Below are 22,747 nucleotides of genomic sequence, written 5' to 3'. Positions count from 1 at the left end.
TTCTTGTTTTCTTTATTAGATTTATAGACTGTCAGAAGTGAAAGACTTTTGGTAGTTACAATAGCAATAATTGTGCTGAACTCTTGTACTCCATGTCATGGTTCCGACAGATGAAACTCTTCAAAAGAACTTTGAGGCATTGTTTACCTTAAAGAATCTTTTATTCGAGAAACAAAGTATCGGCACTACATAGTTGAAACCAGAAACTAAATCCCCCCCATACAAAGTAACAAAGTGCAATTCCCTCCTCCAATAAACAGTCATAAATCACATTCCCCAATTAGCTTGAAGCGCGGGCTTTCTCCCCAGCTCTCCAGCCCGCCAAAACACTACTAGCTCTGGGTCCAATGTCCTTGGGTTCCCACGACTAAGTTATTATTGTTATGACTAGCTGGACTCTCATCCCTATTCCCCCTCCCAGCAGCAACTAATTCTAAAAGCAATAGAGAAAATGGCTGCATTTCCAAAGCAAGAACATCCGATGTTAGCAGCATTGATACTCCATTTATTCAAGAGATAAAATACAGAGTATTGGGGTGTTTATATCTACTTGACATATCCCTTGAAAAGAATAATTCTGAGGCTTGTGAAGCAGTAGTTCAAGGAAACATTTTTATAAAAGTAAAAACTAATAGAGGATAAAAGCAACTATTGTTAAAGGCTGAAAACTTCTGTTCTGAATCAACACTTGAGCAATAGGCTTTTCAGCAATATTATATTTTTTTCCAATATATAACAGAACAGATGATAATTCAAAGAATTGTATCTATCCTGCTATTGTAAAATTATCAAAGTGTTGCTTAACCTGTCATTTGTGCTTTAATTTTATGATTTGGGGGGTGGGCGGTGTTCAGTTGTCTCCGATTCTCAGAGACTGCCTGGATAAGTCCTTGCAGTTTTTTTGGCAAGGTTTTTCAGAAGAGGTTTGCCATTGTTTCCTTCCCAGGGCTGAGAGAAAGTGACTGAATCAAGGTCACCCAGGTGGCTTCATGCCCAAGGCAGGGCTAGAACTCATCGTCTCTCAGTTTCTAGTCTGATCTTTAACCACTACACCAAAATTACTCTCATTTTATGATCACATCACCTTAAATTATTTATCAACATTATATCCTCAGTTTAAGCTTCTCTGGAACCTTATGCTGATTACATTTTTTTAAATTTTGATGTGCATGTGTATATATATATTAGTGGATCAGAGGAATGCTGTGGATATCATTTACTTGGACTTCAGTAAGGCATTTGATAAAGTAGATCACAACCTACTACTTGATAAGATAGAAAAATGTGGGTTAGACAGCATCACCACCAGATGGATCCGTAGCTGGCTGACCGGCTGTAAGCGTGTGGTCCTCAGTGGAACCGTATCTACATGGAGGGAAGTGTTTAGTGGGGTGCCCCAGGGCTCTGTTGTGGGCCCAGTGCTCTTCAACATCTTCATCAACGATTTGGACGAGGGGATAGATGGGGAAATCATCAAATTTGCAGATGACACCAAGCTGGCAGGAATAGCCAACATTCCAGAAGACAGACTTAAGATATAGGAGGATCTGGACAGACTTGAACACTGGGCACTATCTAACAAAATGAAATTCAGTGGTGAAAAAAGTAAGGTTCTACATTTAGGCAAGAAAAACCGGAGGAGAACAGTGTGATTCGTGGGGAGGAGAAGCAAGACAAACGGCTGGCCAGCCAGTGCAGCCAGTGGGGGAATGATCCCGCAAATACTCCTGTAAGAATGTCAGCTGATCGGATACAGGCGAGGCAGAGGGGGAGAACGCCACGGCACACGCGCATGCCCACACACGGAGAGCCATCTGCTGGGCGCGGACGACGGAGTGAATCTGGGAGCGTTTTGGCAGTCACTCCAGCTGATCGAATACAGACGAGACAGTGGAATAGGATACTCCTGTATGCACGCACGCCCAAGCGCGAAGGGAAACCGGAGGGAACAGGGCCGATAGGGATAAGCAGCAGAGGACAAGAACAGCAGGTGGATGAATGGGGAAAAAGGGGGAAGCAGCAACGGAAAGGCATCTACAATGCCAGACCTGGACGTGCGGTCCAGAATGATCACGGGGGGGGGGGGGATCGGAAGATACACCGGCAGCAATAATATTAGGAAAGGATGGGAAGGATCGACAAGGATGGGACGGATGGAAAAAAAAAACAATGGGAAGAAAGAGGGCTGTGAAATTGGAATGCAAACCTGGGGAGGCGGAACAACTGAGGCAGTTACAGCCAGTTAGGATGGACGGCCCTATCACACGGTCAGTGAGCAAGAAACTGAGTTAGCAAGGTTTATAAGAAAACTCCCCACCCCCTGACACTCACTCTGATGATGCTGGCAGTAGACCAGCGAAAGCTTAGGTTGTTTTTAGTATTGTAAATAGTTGTTCTTATTGTTTTAGTTTTTAACAATAAACAGCTGGTTTATATCCTTCCCAGAGTTCAAGGATTTCCTATCATTGTACAGATATGCCTGGGATTTGTATTTTTATAGTTATTAGGGACGTGTGTGTGTGTGTGTGTGCTAATTTGTGGGGGGGGATTGCTAACAAAGAGTTAAAGGGGGGACTGGGATTTTTTCCTCCCATATTTGGGCTGACAGGGTGCATCCAAAAACACTCAAGACATACATACATACATACAGTACATACATACATACATACATACATACATACATGCAATAAACAAAATAAAATATAGATTTAAAAAAATGTGTCTACCTGGGGACTTCTAGCAGTCTTGACAGAGAAATAATTTGGTATTGTCTTATTTATTTTCAGTGAGGATGAAATGGAAGAAGCAAATGGAAATAACCCTATTGACATTGAGGCTGAACAAAACAAGGAGACCAAAAAAGAGGTATTTTCCCTGATAATGCTTTAGTGCGTGAAGTACTGTGAACCTATTCTTTAAACCAGTGGGTCTCAGTCTCAGCATCTTGCTTACTGGAGAATTCTGGGATTTGAAATCCATACATCTTAGTCGCTGAGATTGAGAAACATTGCTCTAAATAATTTATTTAAATATTATTAAATTGCTTTTGATAATAACAAGTTCTATGATCAAAGATGTCATTCCAAGTACTTTAGTATATCTGAAGGACATTTGTAAAAAATCCATATTTTATTCCATTGATGAATTCTTTATGTAGCCTAATTTGGTGTACATATTTATACTTACTTCAGAAAAATCTCAGTTTAAGAGTATCTGTTGATTTGCTTCTCAGTGTTTTGGCTGAATGGGGAGGACTTACTCTCTTGTTTGTTTTTTGATGTGCTATCGTTTCTTCCCATGCTTGCTTAATCAGCGTAAAATCATATAATATGGTGAAGGATGCAAAGAGAATAAGCAAATTAAATGTTTGTCCTGATAAAATGGAAGCAATGTGCTATTTCAGGACTGATTGTTGATCTTGTTTTGGGTTCCCTTTAAATATCAGATGCCTGTTGTGAGCTTTTTAAACAACATTTTGCCCCCAGATATTCAGATAATAACAGTGGCCATCAGCCTTCTTCATCTATCAACTACTTTTCATCTTGGATATATCAATCGGCTCAAGTGGAAGAATCCATATGGCCAGAAATATTCTGAACAGTCATTTCAGGGTTTTTAAAACTCTGAAAGCTGCATTGTAGCAGATCAGACAGATTGTTCTTCCAGCTTGGTATTGTGTGTTCTTATTAATAGTATCTCAGTATCATCATGTCATTATCTCTTTATTTTGCAATGAAAGGGATGAAGCAGGGACTTGCTACATGCAAAATAATATATTCCATCATTGTGACTAGTGCCTGCCTTAGCAATGTTGATTGCTTCTTTACTTTTGGGCACAATTTGATATTTTAACCTTTAAGACCCAAAATGGCCATAGATCATAGTATCTTAGAAATTACCTCCTGAATGGAAATTTGTCTGGATACTTCATTCAGCAATCAAAGCCATACTGATTGTGCAGTTCCTTGTCCTCTGGATTCTTGGGTAGTTTTTAGCACAGTCAAAAATTGCTTTAAGGAAAGTGTTTAAATATTGTAAGTTTGGTTGCCTGTTTATTATACAATTTTAAGTTACATTTTCTTGCAAGCCTCTATTTAATTTTAATTATTTAATTCAATTTAGAGACCACCTGAATCAGGGTAGATCACAACATAACAAACTAAAAAAATATAAACAGATTTAGATGAGGTCTGGTAGCTCTGTACAGAAGAATAGAAATCTAACAAGAGGTTACAGCTATCTAGGCCTAACAAGAGGTTACAGCTATCCAGGTCTTCAAGGTCTAACTTAATGCCAACAGGGTGGGAGCCAGATAGATTTCAGGGGAGGGGATCTTATTCAGGTGCCATTACGGAAAACACACACTTCCTAGGTTCCAGTAGATGCAGCATTTAATGAAAAAACCCGAAGTACTCCAACTCTGTCAGCAGAAACCATGGAGATTAAGTAATCCATCACATAACCTGACCCTATGCCATATAGAGCTTTATAGATGATGACCAGCACCTTGATCTGCACTCAGAAACATACTGGCAACTAGTACAACTTGCAAAGCATGGCTACCACATGGGCATACCAAGATATGCCTATCACTTTCCACATCATTACATTCTGGACTAGTTGAAGCTTCTGAGTGATTTTCAAGCACTGTTACCTGGTTTTCAGCAGGAGTTCTGAGTCCCAAACAATACCCTCTTCCGATCAGGCATCACTCTTGAATGAAAAATACCACCCTGTCCAAAAACATAGATGTAAATTCCACAGATTTGAGGGGCCTCAGTATTCACAACCTCTCAGACTTGGTGGGATTGATCTGGAACCAGCTACAAAGAAAGAAAAAAGCCACTCTAAAATGGTGCCCCCATTTCCCAACTTCTGTAGCTGTTCCAGAAGGGTACGGTGGTTGATGGCATTGAAGATGGCTAAATAATCAAGGATCACAAGAATGGATGCACTATTTCCATCCTAATACACTACAGACCATAAACGTGCATGACTAATGCTATCTTAGTACTGAATCCTGGCCTGAAACCTGACGGGTACAGATCTAAGTAATCTGCTTCTTCCAGGATTCTCTATATGTAGGTTGACCATCCAGAAGCCAGCCCTAAAAGCAAGGATTCTATGACCAACTCTATGACAAAATCCAGAAGCTCAGGCTAGGATACTGCTGGGCAGAGAAGGGTAGTACAGGTAGTTCTCGACCTGCAACAGTTTGTTTAGTGACCATTCAAAGTTACAGCGGCTCTGAAAAAAGTGATTTATACCATTGCAACATCCCCATGGTCACGTGATCAGAATTCGGATACTTGGCAACTGGTTCATATTTATGATGGATGCAGTGTCCCGGGATCATATGATCCCCTTTTGCAACCATCTGACAAGCAAAGCCAGATTCACTTAACAACGGGTCACTAACTCAACAACTGCAGTGATTCACTTTACTGCGGCAAGAAATGGGCAAAAATTACTTAACAAATGTCTCACTTAGCAACATAAATTTAGGGCTCAATTGTGGCCGTAAGTTATGGATTACCTATACATCAGCAGCAAATGCAACAGTTATATAGGGCTAAACCTCTGGCATATATCTTGTTTTATGTGGAAGTAAGAATCTGAGAGCCTCTGAGACTCATGAATGATATAATCCTATCTTCCTTGGGATTTCAGTTGATACTGAGTTTAAAATCCAGGTGAACACAGCTCCAAGAGGGGTATGCCCCCTTCTGAACTCAGCCAGGTCTGGGTGATACATACCAAGTTGGAATCCTTATCTATGATAAGGTCATGAGTGAGGGCAAAATTGTTTCAGGTTGACCTGGCATTCAAAGTAGTTACAGCCCTGGGCCAGCAAAGATGTGACAGCTAGGTATAGAGGGTGAAAACCAGGAACTATATTATGAAATCACTTCCAAATATCACATCCAATGTCACTGAGTGCTGGATGGGAAGAAAATGAACATGATTTAAAATTGAAGAAAGATGCATCAATAATCTGTACTGTACTGATCACACTACTCTAATAGTTGAAAATGCAAATGATCTGCAAGGTGTTGTAATAAAAGTCAAGTGAAAAAAATGGGACTAAGATTAAATATAAAGAAGACCAAAATAATAACTACAGGAAAAGCAACCAGCCTTAGAATTGGCAGTGAAGCTATGAAATGGTGGACAGCTTCTGCCTTATAGGGCTGATGATCAAGAGTAAAATGATAAGTCAAGAAACGCAGACTAGCACATGGTGAAGTAAGAATTAATATTCAGATGCCATAACACATCTATACCTACAAAGATCAAAACTTGCAGTCAGTGGTTTGCACCATGATCTCCTATGGAAGCAAAATTTAAACTGAAAAAACAGGACTGAAAGAATATTCATGTTCTTGAATTTTGATGTTGGTAATGGATATGCTGTTGGAATGTCTGAAAGATTAGGTTGGGGACATATAATTATGGAGACTATCTGATCATTAATAGATGGCACTAATACTGATCAAGATTTGCACATTAGCTTACATTAAAGTTTCTACATCAGCGTAGAAAATAACGTTAAGTGGACTTCTTAAGATGCTACTTATCTCATAATACCTGATAATGAGAGTAAAATCAGTTTCTTTATCAATTGGATAAATTCTAAGAGTGCTATAAATTTTCACACTTAAAAGAAACCCAATCCTTGCTATACACGTTAAGAGTCATTACATGTCTGCATTCAGCCCATCTTATAGAATTGTTGCTGAAAAATTGAAGGACCCTTTGAATGTATATGGTCTTCCCATGAGTTGCAACTTTACCTCTTGAAATCTAGCAAAAAAAATGGTGGCTTCCCAGTCACTTGTCAGCTCCACTACTTTTGCTTCCATTTGCAGCCCCATTTATTAAACCTCATATTTAGTCTTATAAATAAAAAAGATAACACATATTATTAACTGAAAAATATTCAAGATTATGTGTTACAGATAGTCCTTGACTTACAACCATTTATTTAGTGATTTATCTGAAGTTACAATGGCACTGAATAAAGTGACTTATGACCGTTTTTCACACTTATGACTATTGTACCATCTCCATGGTCACATATCAAAATTCAGATGCTTGGCAACTGGCATGTATTTATGACAGTTGCAGTGTCCCAGGTCATGTAATCACCTTTTGTGACCTTCTAACAAGCAAAGTCAGTGTGGAAGCCAGATTTCTTTAACAACTATATTACTAACTTAATAACTGTAGCGATTCACTAACAACTGTAGCAAGAAAGATCATAAAATGGAGCAAAACTCATTTAACAGCTGTCTTGTTTAGCAATAGAAACTTGGGGCTCAATTGTATTATATATAAGAACAGTTCAGTAATTTCTAGATCACTGGTCAGTCTCTTATACCTGCTTCACTAGATACTTTATACCAGTTTTCATTTATACCAGTATTGGTCTCTCTCGGATAATAATAAATTCAAGGTTATGTAGAATAAACAACAATGCTAAAACAACTAACTTTATTGGGTGATAATAAATTGGTATCCATAATTTCTTATTTTTTAAAATAACAAGGGCAGCTACCTATAAAGAAAATTTATATAAAATGTTTTATAAATGGCATTTACCACCTGCAAGATTAGCAAAAATGTTTAAAAACATGTCTAGCAACTGTTGGAAATGTAGGCAAAAGCCAGGCACGTACTACCATCTTTGATGGACATGCCCTAAAGCAAAACATTCTGGTCAAAATAAATATGTGGTTAGAGAAAATGTTAAGAAAACATGTAGATTTTAAGCCGGAACTATTTCTATTAGGTATAATCACAGAAAACTATGATAAAAATGTATATATTTAATATTACATGTATTAACAGCAGTGAGAATTACATTTGCACAGTATTGGACAAAATGAAGAAACACCAACAGAAGACATAATTAGGAAAATTTTGGACTGTGCGGAAATGGATAGGCTTACATTGAAAATGAAAGGGAAAGAAGATACAGAATACTTTCAAACATGGGATTTTTTTTATAAATGGCTAGAAAAATGAAGTAGGGAGTAGGAATGGGAGTTGTATTATTATTAATGTCAAATATGTGGACCCAGACAACACGTTGTTTACTAGGCACTAAAGATTTGTAACTATAAAAAATTAATAAAAAATTAAAAAAAGAAATTGGTATCCTAATAACATCCCCGTTCTGCATTGAACTTTAATTTCCAAAATGCTAAGCAAGTAATGCTTTAAATTGTTGGCCAAAGGTTAGTCATACATAGGGAAATTCCTCAGGTTGAAGAAAGGGGATTTTTTTAAAAAAAGCAATATTATGTCATTTCCTTTTTTCTAAACACTAGTAATGGTCATATTGCAGTATGCATATGCCTATAACAATAATAGTTGGATGCAATAAAACTTTAATTTGCTCTTAACTATCCTAGGAAGCTGATTATCTTCAGTTGGAACAGGGATAGGTAAAAAATCAAATTGTGGCACTAGTTTTGTATCTTGCAGTGGACAGCATTTTACAGACTCCCAGAATATCCTTTCTACTTTTGCCATCTGATTAACATTGACGGGACCTGTCAACAGCATGTTCATAACTAAAGATGATAGAAATAAACTCCTGCAAGATTATAGTTTAATTACATATTATGGCCATGTGCAGTTGTAGATGTGGAGAACTCCTCTGCCATGAGAAAAATAGATGTGGTCATTTTAATTTGAGTGTCATTTTGATAGTGCTTTATTTTACATTTTTGCAGTTTGTGCTCAATTTTTATGTGCTTTTCATAACTATTAGTGACTCCTTGGCATTATTTTTGTGTAGAGTCAAGGGTAATAATCTGTCAGAGAAAATATTACTTTACTTCTAGCTGAAATTTGAGAGGCAACTTGATTCCTTGAGACAAAAATGAATAGTGTGTTCACTTATATAAGTTGCATTTGAATTGGTTGTCTTCTGCCATGATTGAAAAAACTAGCAATGTCCTTAGTGGATTTAATACAGAAATTTATCTTGAAAGAAAAAGTAAAATATATATTATGCCCCTAAGATTATTATTTTTTTCAGATTAAGCCTCATATGGGTTTTGCTGGTGTGACTGGCAAATAAATAAGTTGCCTAGTATGCCAAAACATAAGATGAATTTACTGTTGATTGGATTGAATCCTTATGTACACATCAAAAATTCTTTGTTTCTAAATCAAGGGCTGGGTGGTCTACGAGCCCCATGAAAACATGACAGCACTTCTGGATTCCATTGCTGAAAGTTTGGTAGTGAAATGACTAAATTTCAGCAATATAATACCCTCTCCCCATTTTTAACAAGAATAAGGCAGGACATGAATACATTAAGTTTTAAAAGTTTTAAAATGCATCCATTCCAGATTTAAAAATTACTACTTTCCTTTTTCAAGAATGGAAAGGGGGAAAAAAGGACCCTATAATTTTCCAAGCTCACTCAGCTGAAGTCCTCTGGTATCTTCAGAAGCTAAACATTTTTTTTTTCAAAAGAATGCCTCTGTCCTAAAAAAAAATGCAGATTAGTATTCTTGCGCCTCTTTTGAGTCATCTACTTAGTAATAAAATTAGATTTTAATGGCCAAATTTTAATAAAAGCTTCATTAATATATAAATATCCAAACATGTATTCTATAAATAAAATAATATAACACAAGTTAATGCAAGACAAACAGGCTATCATATATCAGCTGAAATACAATAGCATTATAATAGTTTCATCTGTAAAAGTATCCTCATAGTGTTAGGCAAATCCCTAGATTTCTGTTGCATTATAATACGTGATTTTATTGTAGTGTATGACTATTTATTTTGCATATCTTTTCTTGGCTTATAGGTTGGTATCTAAATATAATCTGAAAATCTACTCTCTTGATGGACATGGTACATTAAGTTTTAGTAAGGCAAATTCATTAAGACTATGTGACAGTAAACAACACAATAGTGTTAGGAAGTGATGGGTGAACTGACCCCGAGATAATTTGTTGTTTGTTCACTGACTTAAGAATCCAGTATGTAAAACATCAGATGTAAAACATTGGATTTTCAAATTTTACTGTATCTTCAAACATTCATACATACATGATACCAAAATGTATCTGGGAAATGTGGCATAAATAATGCAGCCTTTTGTATTACTTTATGCATACGTGGCATATCATTTGCCAAAAAATTGTTATAATCCAAGCAGTAAGTAGGGTTTTTTTTCAAATATGTTTTATTAGTGTATGGTTTCAGAGCCAACACTTTAAAAGAGGCTGATTTCTTAAAGAAAATGGATTTAACAGGCTAGGATAAAGTTATCCCATATTATGTACATTATAGGTAGGATTTTTCCTTTATTTTAGAAACTTAAAGTTTAAGGAACTCCTATCAATTTTTTTCTGGATATGATTTACCTAGTTTGGATAGTCATTTCTGTTTTAAATTACGGGTATGTGTTATGCTAGATATTGTAAGTTGCCCAGACACATTTTGTAGTCAGGCAGCCCCCAAATCCAACCAATCAATAGCAAATAGAGGTAACTTTGAATAAATGCAATGATTTAATACTGGGATGCTTAAAGGAAACAAACTGAAGATGAATGTAGTTAGACATATACCTTGAGGTTCAAGAAAACAGATTGCAATAAAGTCAAATCCATACAAAAAGAAAGTAGTAAGAAAAAGGAGCCTGAGATGCATGGGAATTTCTAAAAAGGAGATTGTGAAGGCATATTTGCAGTCTTTTCCAAAAAAGGGGGAGGTGAAGAAGGTAAAAAATAAATCATACATCTTATTGAAGATATGAAAGCAAAAAAAAAATCACATAGGAAGTGGAAAAAATAGCAAGGTCACTCACAAGGGGCTCTCAGACTTGGAGAGATGGTGTCAAGAAAGAATGAGGCTAAATTAATGAAGGATGTAAAGATCAACGAAAAGATCTTCAGATACATTCAAAATAAAAGGAAGAGAAGTAAATGATTGTACCAGCTGTTCAGTAAGGATAACAATGGATAAGTAGAAAGATTGTGTATCAGATTTATAGATGATACAAAATTGGGTTGAATATCCAGTGCCCAAGAAAACAGAAATAAGATTCAAAATGAACCTGACAATTTAGAGAAATGGTTTGAAAGAAAAAACAGAATGAAATTTAATAGAGACAAATGCAAAGTTCTTCGTGTAAGAAAAAGAAATCAAAGTACTTGTGTAAAAGAGCTTGGAATTATAGTTGATTACAAACTAAATATGAGTCAGAACTTGACATAGTTGCTGAAAGGGCAAATGCAATTTGAAGCTGCATCAATTGAAGTCTAGTTTGTAAATCACAGGAAGCAATTGTTCCATTTTATTCGGTATTCTTCATCTCACATCTCAAATACTGGACACCATATTTTATAAAAGATTCAGAGAAACTAGAGCAGGTGCAGAGAATGGCAAAACAAGGATGATAAAAGGCAATCTGAGTCTTAAAAAGTGATTGTGACAACTTGGCATGTTCAGATTTGAGATAAGTGATTGTTACAAAGCACTCCCTACAGTGAGGGCAGTTCAACACTGGAACCATTGGCTAAGACAGGGGTAGGCAACCTCGGCTCTTTTATGACTCATGGACTTCAACTCCCAGAATTCCTGAGCCAGCATAGCTGGCTCAGGAATTCTGGGAATTGAAGTCCATGAGTCATAAAAGAGCCGAGGTTGCCTACCCCTGGGCTAAGGGAACTGGAAAGCTTGCTTTCTATGTACATGTTTAAGCAGAGGCTGGCCAATCAAAGTATTAGGGAATGTGGACTTTTATCCTAATCAGGGAGTTTCTCTTTTTGTCTTAAATTAAATTAAGAGCTGTGGTGGTGCAGTGGTTTGAATGCAGTGTTGCAAGTTAATTTTGCTGACTGCCAGGAGTTCGATCCTCACCAGCTCAAGGTTGACTCAGCCTTTCGTCCTTCCAAGATCAGTAAAATGAGGACTCAGATTGTTGGGGGCAAGATGCTAACACTGTAAACCACTCAGAGAACGTAAAGCACTGTGAAGCGGTGTATAAGTCTTAAGTTCTATTGCTATTAAATTTCATCTTCCAACTATAAATTTATGGTGGGGGTGGATTATTTAATAAAACAGAACAAAGAAGAAAAAATAAGAGGAAAAATTAAAACAAAAATAAAAAATGCAATAGTGACAAGATAAATAGGATTCTTACCATATAAAGATATATTTTATATAACCATTTCAATAACAGATAACCATATTTCATTGTAATTGTCCGTGCATAATCAGCATCTATAAGCATTTCATTCACAAGATGCAAGTAACTTCCTCTCTTCACTCCATCGGGTAATTGATGCCATAAATTTGTCTTTCTAATGTTTCAGAACTAATCTCTTGGCAATAATAAGGGCACAGAGAATCAATTAGGGTAACCCTTCAGTTATGCTGTGGGAAGATATAATTATGTATTTTCATTTGACTTTGAAACAAAGTTTAATATTTTCATAGCCACCACTTGGCTATGATTCACTGTTTCTTTATACCAGAAATACAAATTACACTGGCTCCAAACAAAAAAAATATTTTACAATCTTTACTTGGATTGCGAAACTTGGTATGACTGTACCAGACACAGCTTAAAAGCTGACCTTTTAAACATTTAAACATTTCAGTGGCATTACTTCTGAATCACCCACTCCTGGTTTTACTATATCACACAGTTCTATTTTATAGTAGAATGATATCCCATGGTTCAAGTCAACAAAGTAATCTGTGGAAGAGAATGTGTGGAAGACCTTAGAGCAGTGGTTCTCAACCTTTCTAATGCCGCGACCCCTTAATACAGTTCCTCATGTTGTGATGACCCCCAACCATAAAATTATTTTCGTTGCTACTTCATAACTGTAATTTTGCTACTGTTATGAATCATAATGTAAATATCTGATATGCAGGGTGTATTTTCATTGTTACGAATTGAACATAATTAAAGCATAGTGATTAATCACAAAAACAATATAGCAATGCTCGCTGGAGAAGCTTACTCTTCCTTGCTCAAAAATGTTGGGAGGGAGGGAAGGGGAAGGAAGGAAGGAAGATTGAAGGGGAAAGGAAGGAAATGGAGAAGGAAAGAGATTGAAGGAAGGAAGGAAGGAGAGAGAGATTGAAGGGGAAGGGATGGAGATGGAGAAGGAAGGAGTTTGAAAGGGGAAGGAAGGAAGGAAGGAAGGAAGGAAGGAAGGAAGGAAGGAAGGAAGGAAGGAAGGAAGGAAGGAAGGAGAGATTGAAGGGGAAGGGATGGAGATGGAAGGAAGGAAGGAAGATTGAATGGGAAAGGAAGGAGATGGAGAAGGAAGGAGATTGAGGGGGAAAGAAAGGAAGGCAGGAAGGAAGGAGAGATTGAAAGGGAAGGGAAGGAGATGGATGGAAGGAAGGAAGGAAGGAAGGATCTTTGGAGAGTCATGTTTTTTTAGATGGTGATGAACTGCAACTCCCAGCATTCCCCACTCTTCCACAGTGCTTTTTAGGGCTGCTGGGGATGGTAGTCCAGTAAGGTCTGGAGACATACACAGATGCCCTCCGACGGTGAGGGAGGCGGGCCGGGCGGCGCGGGGGAGGCTCCGGCGCCGCAGCTCAGCTCAGCCAGCAGCAGCAGCAGCAGTAGCGTGTTGCCCGAGCAGGGCGGGAAGAGAGGGGGTGGTGGTGGCAAGTCATGAAAGCAGCGTCCACACCTTCAGGGTGCAAATGCCTTGGATGGTTTGGCTCCCCCACCCCTTTATTTATTGATCTGCCACAAGCTCGTGCAAACAAGCCCCGAGGAGTTCTGAACGAGTGGTCGTTTAAAAAAAAAAAGCTTTCAGCAACGAGGCAGAAAGGGGAACTCACTCACAGCTCTTTTTTCCCCTTTCTCGGCGACTGGGAAGGCAGCAGCCAGAGACGCCGCTGCACAAAGGGAGGCGGAGAGAGGGGTGAGGGGGAACAACTTTCGCCCTTATCAGACCCGGTTCCCTTTTGGTCGAACCCCAAATTATCTTTCCTCTCTTTCTCTTTCCTCTCTCTTCTCTTTCCTCTTTCCTCTCTCTTTCCCTCTTTCCTCTTTTTCTCTTTCCTCTCCCGTTTCTCTCTTTCCTCTCTCTCTTTCTCTTTCCTCTTTTTCTCTCCCTCTCTCTGTTTCTATCTCCCTCTCAAAGATCCTTAAAATCTCTCCCTCTCAAAGATCCTTAAAATCTCTCCCTCTCAAAGATCCTTAAAATCCTTAAAAGTTATGCTTGGGCGGAAGACTTTTTCTTTTACAGATGGGGCGGATGGGCCCGACATTCGCGGGCAGGCAGGACCACGCTCGCCGAGCCGTCACCTCCCCACTGCCCTCCACGCCAGCCGGCTCCATCGCTGGACCTCCCAGCTGATGGGCGCAGGTCCGGGGGTCGCCAGCTGATGCTTTGGCTGGTGCGGAGGGTGAAGGGGAGGCTGCCGCAGCGCCGAACTCCTGCACCTGTCAGCTGGGAGGTCTGGCGACGGAGCCGGCTGGCGTGGAGGGCGATGGGAGGAGGCGGCTCGGTGGCCGGGGTCCTGCCTGCCCGCGAATGTCGGGCCCACCCGCCCCATCTGTAAAAGAAAAGGTCTTCTGCCCAAGCATAACTTTTAAGGATCTTTGAGAGGGAGAGAGAACGCCAGCAGTTCTGTGCCACGGAGGCTTGAGGCACGGGACGCGGAGCGGCGTGGCGCTGTGGGAGGCGGCAGGACAGGGGGGAGAGGTTACCTGCATCCTGCCAGCCGAATTCTGGAAGCCTGCCTGAATGAAGAATTTTAGGGGGTGTTGAAAGCGAGACAGACTGAGGGCTGTATTAAGGCCATAGATGGCTGCGTAAGCCATAAGGAGAGTGGAAGGGAGGCGAATTTGGGGTGGAGCAGAAAACACGGGGGGGAACTCCCTCCCAGCGCCCGCCGCTGCCCTGCTAGCCTTACCTTGGCCACCGCCCGTTCGGTGCGGCAGCAGGCAGGCCCAGGCGCTCCTGGGCGGCCCTCCCACCCCTGGCCCTCTTTTACTTACATTTAGTAGTTGCTCAGCAGGGAGGGTTGGAAACTTCCAGAAAGCTCGCCTTAGCTGCAGACAACTTGCAGCAACGTTTGCCGACTGGGGCTTTTGGTGGGCTCAGCAGGGCAGAGACAGCCTGGACAATTCCTATTGGCTTTTGAAAGCCAATAGAATTAGACTTAGAGGGAGTAGCACAGCTCATGAAAAAGGGGGGAAAAAAACAAAAAAAAAATGCTGGACTGCGTTTCATAAGGATTCTATGAGGAAAAACTCCAGGACTTTGGCGACTCCTGTGAAATGGTCATTCGACCCCAAAAGGGGTCTCGACCCACAGGTTGAGAACCGCTGCCTTAGAGAATGGGAGGAAGAGATGCAGCCTAGGAAACAGACGAGAGAAAGGAGCCCCATTAAATGGCTTAATGGTCAAAGAAAGAAACTTAGAAAGTGCCTGCCCCAATTAATCAGACTGGTAAAAGGGATGGGAAATTTGTACCTTCAGATTTGCAAGATTCTGCTAATGTAGCCTGGTAATAAAGTGGTAGTAGTTCATCTAGTTTTGTTTCATTTCAGGCTTCCTGTCTACTTCCCATATCACTGTAATCATAAAGTGATTTATTTTGATTCATGTTTTGTGAACCCATCCAATTGTAGCTTCGAATCATAATCCAACAGAACATGGATTAATGCAATGTGTAAACTTTATCATTTTATGGTAAAGTGGCTGATGTAATCCAGGTTCAAATCTCCATTCAGCCATGAAGCTCACTCAGTGACCTTGAGGAGATATTGCGTCTAGTGCCTCTCAGCCTTATCCACTTGGCAGGGTTGTTGAAAGAATGAACATTGAGTCCTGAGAATTAAGATTACTGCATTGAACAAGAGGATATAAAGAAGCAGATCTTTTAATACTGAACTCTGGAAATTTTTCCTGTATCATTGTATTCTCATAATATTTACAGTACTATAGTTAAAGTGACATGGGTGAATTTATCTGATATTTTTAATAATGTAATGCTAAATAAAAGCTTCCAGTTTGGTAATTAGTGTGGCATTGGTTAGTAATTAAAGACATATTTAATATAGTTCAAAACAAGTTAAATTGTCTTCATGCCAAATCCTCAATTCAGAAAGTGTATATCAAATTTTTATAATGCTTAAAATTTCCTTGTCCGTACCCTATAATTCCCAGGTGCCTACAAATATAATTTTGCATTAGCTATTTCTTCCTTCACCAAATATGCACTTATAATCTAGATATTTTAACTAAAGGGCAGGAACAGCAGGTTACGCCACAATGCTATGCAAAACATTTTGAGCATTCTGGAAGTCAAAATAGACCTTTTTTTTTAAAGCTTGATATTCTTCCAGAGCTGCTCAGAATTTTAAAACAGCTCTTTTTACCCAAAATGGGTGTTTTGAATTTAAAAGAATTGGAATCAAAATATTTTGCACAAGCTTACATAACAGTAAGGTGACCACAAAATCCATAGCTATAGTAATACAACTGGGAAGCCGGATTTTCAATGCAAACTTGGAAGACTGACTTTTTGAGTATAGGCAGGAAGGAGATCATTATCTAAAAGAAAAGTTATTCCCTGATTGCAGGACAAAAGTATGTAAATCTGTAAGAGAGCATCTGCTTTGAACATGGAAGGTCCCATATGCCATTCCCCCTCCCTCTGTATTTCCCAAGGGAGCTGTGCAAGACTCCATCAGCAAACTTAAGAGACTACTTTGGAACTGATATAGATGAACAGGGATCTGGTCCTAAAACAATAACCACTATTGAGGAACAACAGTAGTATAAAAGTGCCTGCTTTTTCCCTTTTACAATCCCATGTGTCTATGCTGCTACATTCAGTTAATAAAACCAGAACTGGGTGGATGGGAGGGAAGTTTGATTTTTCCCATTAGATGATTGGATGACTCCTTGGTCAGGGAACAAAGAAATAGGAGCTATCTAGATAGATGAACATCCCTGTGAAACTCTAGCTTGCACATACATCCTATGACTGTGGGCTCCCACAGCAACAAAATTATTCCCTTACTGCTGTTATTAAAAGGAGCACCATGTGGTAAGATTGCATGTTGCAATAAATATATATAACCAAATATTTAACCATACTTTGCCAAATAAACAATGGTTGGTTTAACAATATTTCACCAAATATTTCTTTTCCTCCCAAACAAGCTTAACAAAGTGAAAAACTCAAAATGTATCCCTTCTTTTCCAAAAAAACAAAACAGACTAGCTGTCTTAAAATGTACAGCTCAGGCCTTTCCTATCCATTGTAGCACTGCCGGAACTCCATTCTGGGCGTTCTATGAGAAAAAAAGCCCTGATGCAGTGGTTGAGTTTTCATAGTACACTAATCCAGGACCAAACTAACTACATACTGGTTTAGAACAAACTTCACAGATTCTTGAAATCCATAGGTTGTGTGTTTTTGAATGTCAGTTTCTGGGGAATAATAAATGGCAGAAAGTTTTTGCAATTGTATTTTGCTTGTGGGCTTCCCAGAGGCGGCTGGTTGACCCCAGTGGGAAACTAAGTGATGGATTTGATCAGTTTGTTTTTGCAGAGTTATTTTTATCTAGATTCAAAGTATGGTGGAAGTGTAAAGATAGAAGATGTGTTTCACAAGACCAACATTTCAAGTTCTTAAAAAAAGGATGACAATGTTTTTGTGGGGGGTTTTTTGTATCAGTTTTTGCCACCACCAAGGTTACAGCTTTATAAGTTGGATGGCTGTTCTACAAGAGGTGTATAATTAACTAAATTTTTAAAATATTTTTCATAGACTTTACATTTGACAAATATAGGCTTTGGGAACTTTTGGGGAAGACATGGTAAATTGAGGACAGCTCTGTGGAGGACCATAGCAGAATGAAAAGCCAGTAAGTAGACTGGCTATTTATAATTCCTCTCTGGACAAGAGAAGANATATAGCAATGCTCCCTGGAGAAGCTTACTCTTCCTTGCTCAAAAATGTTGGGAGGGAGGGAAGGGGGAAGGAAGGAAGGAAGATTGAAGGGGAAAGGAAGGAGATGGAGAAGGAAGGAGATTGAAGGAAGGAAGGAAGGAAGGAGAGATTGAAGGGGAAGGGATGGAGATGGAAGGAAGGAAGGAAGATTGAATGGGAAAGGAAGGAGATGGAGAAGGAAGGAGATTGAGGGGGAAAGGAAGGAAGGAAGGAAGGAAGGAAGGAGAGATTGAAAGGGAAGGGAAGGAGATGGATGGAAGGAAGGAAGGAAGGATCTTTGGAGAGTCATGTTTTTCCAGATGGTGATGAACTGCAACTCCCAGCATTCCCCACTCTTCCACAGTGCTTTTTAGGGCTGCTGGGGATGGTAGTCCAGTAAGGTCTGGAGACACACACAGATGCCCTCCGACGGTGAGGGAGGCGGGCCGGGCAGCGCGGGGGAGGCTCAGCTCAGCCAGCAGCAGTAGCGCGTTGCCCGAGCAGGGCGGGAAGAGAGGGGGTGGTGGTGGCAAGTCATGAAAGCAGCGTCCACACCTTCAGGGTGCAAATGCCTTGGATGGTTTGGCTCCCCCACCCCTTTATTTATTGATCTGCCACAAGCTCGTGCAAACAAGCCCCGAGGAGTTCTGAACGAGCGGTCGTTTAAAAAAAAAAAAAGCTTTCAGCAACGAGGCAGAAAGGGGAACTCACTCACGGCTCTTTTTTCCCCTTTCTCGGCGACTGGGAAGGCAGCAGCCAGAGACGCCGCTGCACAAAGGGAGGCGGAGAGAGGGGCGAGGGGGAACAACTTTCGCCCTTATCAGACCCGGTTCCCTTTTGGTCGACCCCCAAATTATCTTTCCTCTCCTTCTCTTTCCTCTCTCTTCTCTTTCCTCTTTCCTCTCTCTTTTCCTCTTTCCTCTTTTTCTCTTTCCTCTCCCGTTTCTCTCTTTCCTCTCTCTCTTTCTCTTTCCTCTTTTTCTCTCCCTCTCTCTGTTTCTATCTCCCTCTCAAAGATCCTTAAAATCTCTCCCTCTCAAAGATCCTTAAAATCCTTAAAAGTTATGCTTGGGCGGAAGACTTTTTCTTTTATAGATGGGGCGGATGGGCCCGACATTCGCGGGCAGGCAGGACCACGCCCACCGAGCCGTCACCTCCCCACCGCCCTCCACGCCAGCCGGCTCCATCGCCGGACCTCCCAGCTGATGGGCGCAGGTCCGGGGGTCGCCAGCTGATGCTTTGACCGGTGCGGAGGGTGAAGGGGAGGCTGCCGCAGCGCCGAACTCCTGCGCTGGGAGGTCTGGCGACGGAGCCAGCTGGCGTGGAGGGCGATGGGAGGAGGCGGCTCGGTGGCCGGGGTCCTGCCTGCCCGCGAATGTCGGGCCCACCCGCCCCATCTATAAAAGAAAAGGTCTTCTGCCCAAGCATAACTTTTAAGGATCTTTGAGAGGGAGAGAGAACGCCAGCAGTTCTGTGCCACCGAGGCTTGAGGCACGGGACGCGGAGCGGCGTGGCGCCATGGGAGGCGGCAGGACAGGGGGGAGAGGTTACCTGCATCCTGCCAGCCGAATTCTGGAAGCCTGCCTGAATGAAGAATTTTAGGGGGTGTTGAAAGCGAGACAGACTGAGGGCTGTATTAAGGCCATAGATGGCTGCGTAAGCCGTAAGGAGAGTGGAAGGGAGGCGAATTTGGGGTGGAGCAGAAAACACGGGGGGGGGAAACTCCCTCCCAGCGCCCGCCGCTGCCCTGCTAGCCTTACCTTGGCCACCGCCCGTTCGGTGCGGCGGCAGGCAGGCCCAGGCGCTCCTGGGCGGCCCTCCCACCCCTGGCCCTCTTTTACTTACATTTAGTAGTTGCTCAGCAGGGAGGGTTGGAAACTTCCAGAAAGCTCGCCTTAGCTGCAGACAACTTGCAGCAACGTTTGCCGACTGGGGCTTTTGGCGGGCTCAGCAGGGCAGAGACAGCCTGGACAATTCCTATTGGCTTTTGAAAGCCAATAGAATTAGACTCTATTCAAGAGAGTCTATTCTATTGGCGTTCGAAAGCCAATAGAATAAGAGGGAGTAGCACAGCTCATGAAAAAGGGGGAAAAAAAAACAAAAAAAAATGCTGGACTGCGTTTCATAAGGATTCTAGGAGGAAAAACTCCAGGACTTTGGCGACCCCTGTGAAATGGTCGTTCGACCCCAAAAGGGGTCGCGACCCACAGGTTGAGAACCGCTGCCTTAGAGAATGGGAGGAAGAGATGCAGCCTAGGAAACAGACGAGAGAAAGGAGCCCCATTAAATGGCTTAATGGTCAAAGAAAGAAACTTAGAAAGTGCCTGCCCCAATTAATCAGACTGGTAAAAGGGATGGGAAATTTGTACCTTCAGATTTGCAAGATTCTGCTAATGTAGCCTGGTAATAAAGTGGTAGTAGTTCATCTAGTTTTGTTTCATATCAGGCTTCCTGTCTACTTCCTATATCACTGTAATCATAAAGTGATTTATTTTGATTCATGTTTTGTGAACCCATCCAATTGTAGCTTCAAATCATAATCCAACAGAACATGGATTAATGCAATGTGTAAACTTTATCATTTTATGGTAAAGTGGCTGATGTAATCCAGGTTCAAATCTCCATTCAGCCATGAAGCTCACTCAGTGACCTTGAGGAGATATTGCGTCTAGTGCCTCTCAGCCTTATCCACTTGGCAGGGTTGTTGAAAGAATGAACATTGAGTCCTGAGAATTAAGATTACTGCATTGAACAAGAGGATATAAAGAAGCAGATCTTTTAATACTGAACTCTGGAAATTTTTCCTGTATCATTGGATTCTCATAATATTTACAGTACTATAGTTAAAGTGACATGGGTGAATTTATCTGATATTTTTAATAATGTAATGCTAAATAAAAGCTTCCAGTTTGGTAATTAGTGTGGCATTGGTTAGTAATTAAAGACATATTTAATATAGTTCAAAACAAGTTAAATTGTCTTCATGCCAAATCCTCAATTCAGAAAGTGTATATCATATTTTTATAATGCTTAAAATTTCCTTGTCCGTACCCTATAATTCCCAGGTGCCTACAAATATAATTTTGCATTAGCTATTTTCTTCCTTCACCAAATATGCACTTATAATCTAGATATTTTAACTAAAGGGCAGGAACAGCAGGTTACGCCACAATGCTATGCAAAACATTTTGAGCATTCTGGAAGTCAAAATAGACCTTTTTTTTAAGCTTGATATTCTTCCAGAGCTTCTCAGAACAATTTTAAAACAGCTCTTTTTACCCAAAATGGGTGTTTTGAATTTAAAAGAATTGGAATCAAAATATTTTGCACAAGCTTACATAACAGTAAGATGACCACAAAATCCATAGCTATAGTAATACAACCGGGAAGCTGGATTTTCAATGCAAACTTGGAAGACTGACTTTTTGAGTATAGGCAGGAAGGAGATCATTATCTAAAAGAAAAGTTATTCCCTGATTGCAGGACAAAAGTATGTAAATCTGTAAGAGAGCATCTGCTTTGAACATGGAAGGTCCCATATTCCATTCCCACTCCCTCTGTATTTCCCAAGGGAGCTGTGCAAGACTCCGTCAGCAAACTTAAGAGACTACTTTGGAACTGATATAGATGAACAGGGATCTGGTCCTAAAACAATAACCACTATTGAGGAACGACAGTAGTATAAAAGTGCCTGCTTTTTCCCTTTTACAATCCCATGTGTCTATGCTGCTACATTCAGTTAATAAAACCAGAATTGGGTAGATGGGGAGGGGGGGAGTTTGATTTTTCCCATTAGATGATTGGATGACTCCTTGGTCAGGGAACAAAGAAATAGGAGCTATCTAGATAGATGAACATCCCTGTGAAACTCTAGCTTGCACATACATCCTATGACTGTGGGCTCCCACAGCAACAAAATTATTCCCTTACTGCTGTTATTAAAAGGAGCACCATGTGGTAAGATTGCATGTTGCAATAAATATATATAACCAAATATTTAACCATATTTTGCCAAATAAGCAATGGTTGGTTTAACAATATTTCACCAAATATTTCTTTTCCTCCCAAACAAGCTTAACAAAGTGAAAAACTCAAAATGTATCCCTTCTTTTCCAAAAAAACAAAACAGACTAGCTGTCTAAAAATGTACAGCTCAGGCCTTTCCTATCCATTGTAGCACTGGGACTCTCAAAAGTTTAATATTATTAGCAACTACCAAAAGCTGCCCGTCTCTTTCATAAATAATTGCTTATATACAGATTCTTGAAATCCATAGGTTGTGTGTTTTTGAATGTCAGTTTCTGGGGAATAATAAATGGCAGAGAAAGTTTTTGCAATTGTATTTTGCTTGTGGGCTTCCCAGAGGCGGCTGGTTGACCCCAGTGGGAAACTAAGTGATGGATTTGATCAGTTTGTTTTTGCAGAGTTATTTTTATCTAGATTCAAAGTATGGTGGAAGTGTAAAGATAGAAGATGTGTTTCACAAGACCAACATTTCAAGTTCTTAAAAAAAGGATGACAATGTTTTTGTGGGGGTTTTTTTGTATCAGTTTTTGCCACCACCAAGGTTACAGCTGTATAAGTTCGATGGCTGTTCTACAAGAGGTGTATAATTAACTAAATTTTTAAAATATTTTTCATAGACTTTACATTTGACAAATATAGGCTTTGGGAACTTTTGGGGAAGACATGGTAAATTGAGGACAGCTCTGTGGAGGACCATAGCAGAATGAAAAGCCAGTAAGTAGACTGGCTATTTATAATTCCTCTCTGGACAAGAGAAGA

At 40.3% G+C, this 22,747-nt stretch overlaps 1 protein-coding gene across 4 annotated transcripts in view; it reads left to right on the top strand.

Moving 5' to 3' along the window:
- Positions 1-22,747, top strand: part of RCOR1 (REST corepressor 1) — a 185,548-nt gene that overhangs the window by 148,493 nt on the left and 14,308 nt on the right. For all 4 annotated transcript variants that reach the window (XM_015831292.1, XM_015831286.1, XM_015831280.1 and 1 more), the window contains exon 7: positions 2,787-2,865. In XM_015831292.1, the coding sequence (XP_015686778.1) occupies positions 2,787-2,865 (79 nt within the window). The remainder of the gene's footprint in view (positions 1-2,786; positions 2,866-22,747) is intronic.

Source organism: Protobothrops mucrosquamatus, unplaced genomic scaffold (genome assembly GCF_001527695.2).
Source record: "Protobothrops mucrosquamatus isolate PMUCROS unplaced genomic scaffold, P.Mucros_1.0 scaffold_255, whole genome shotgun sequence".
NCBI classification, from domain to species: Eukaryota; Metazoa; Chordata; class Lepidosauria; order Squamata; family Viperidae; genus Protobothrops; species Protobothrops mucrosquamatus.
Note: the sequence above shows the minus strand (reverse complement) of the source record. Positions and strands in the feature narration are given on the sequence as shown.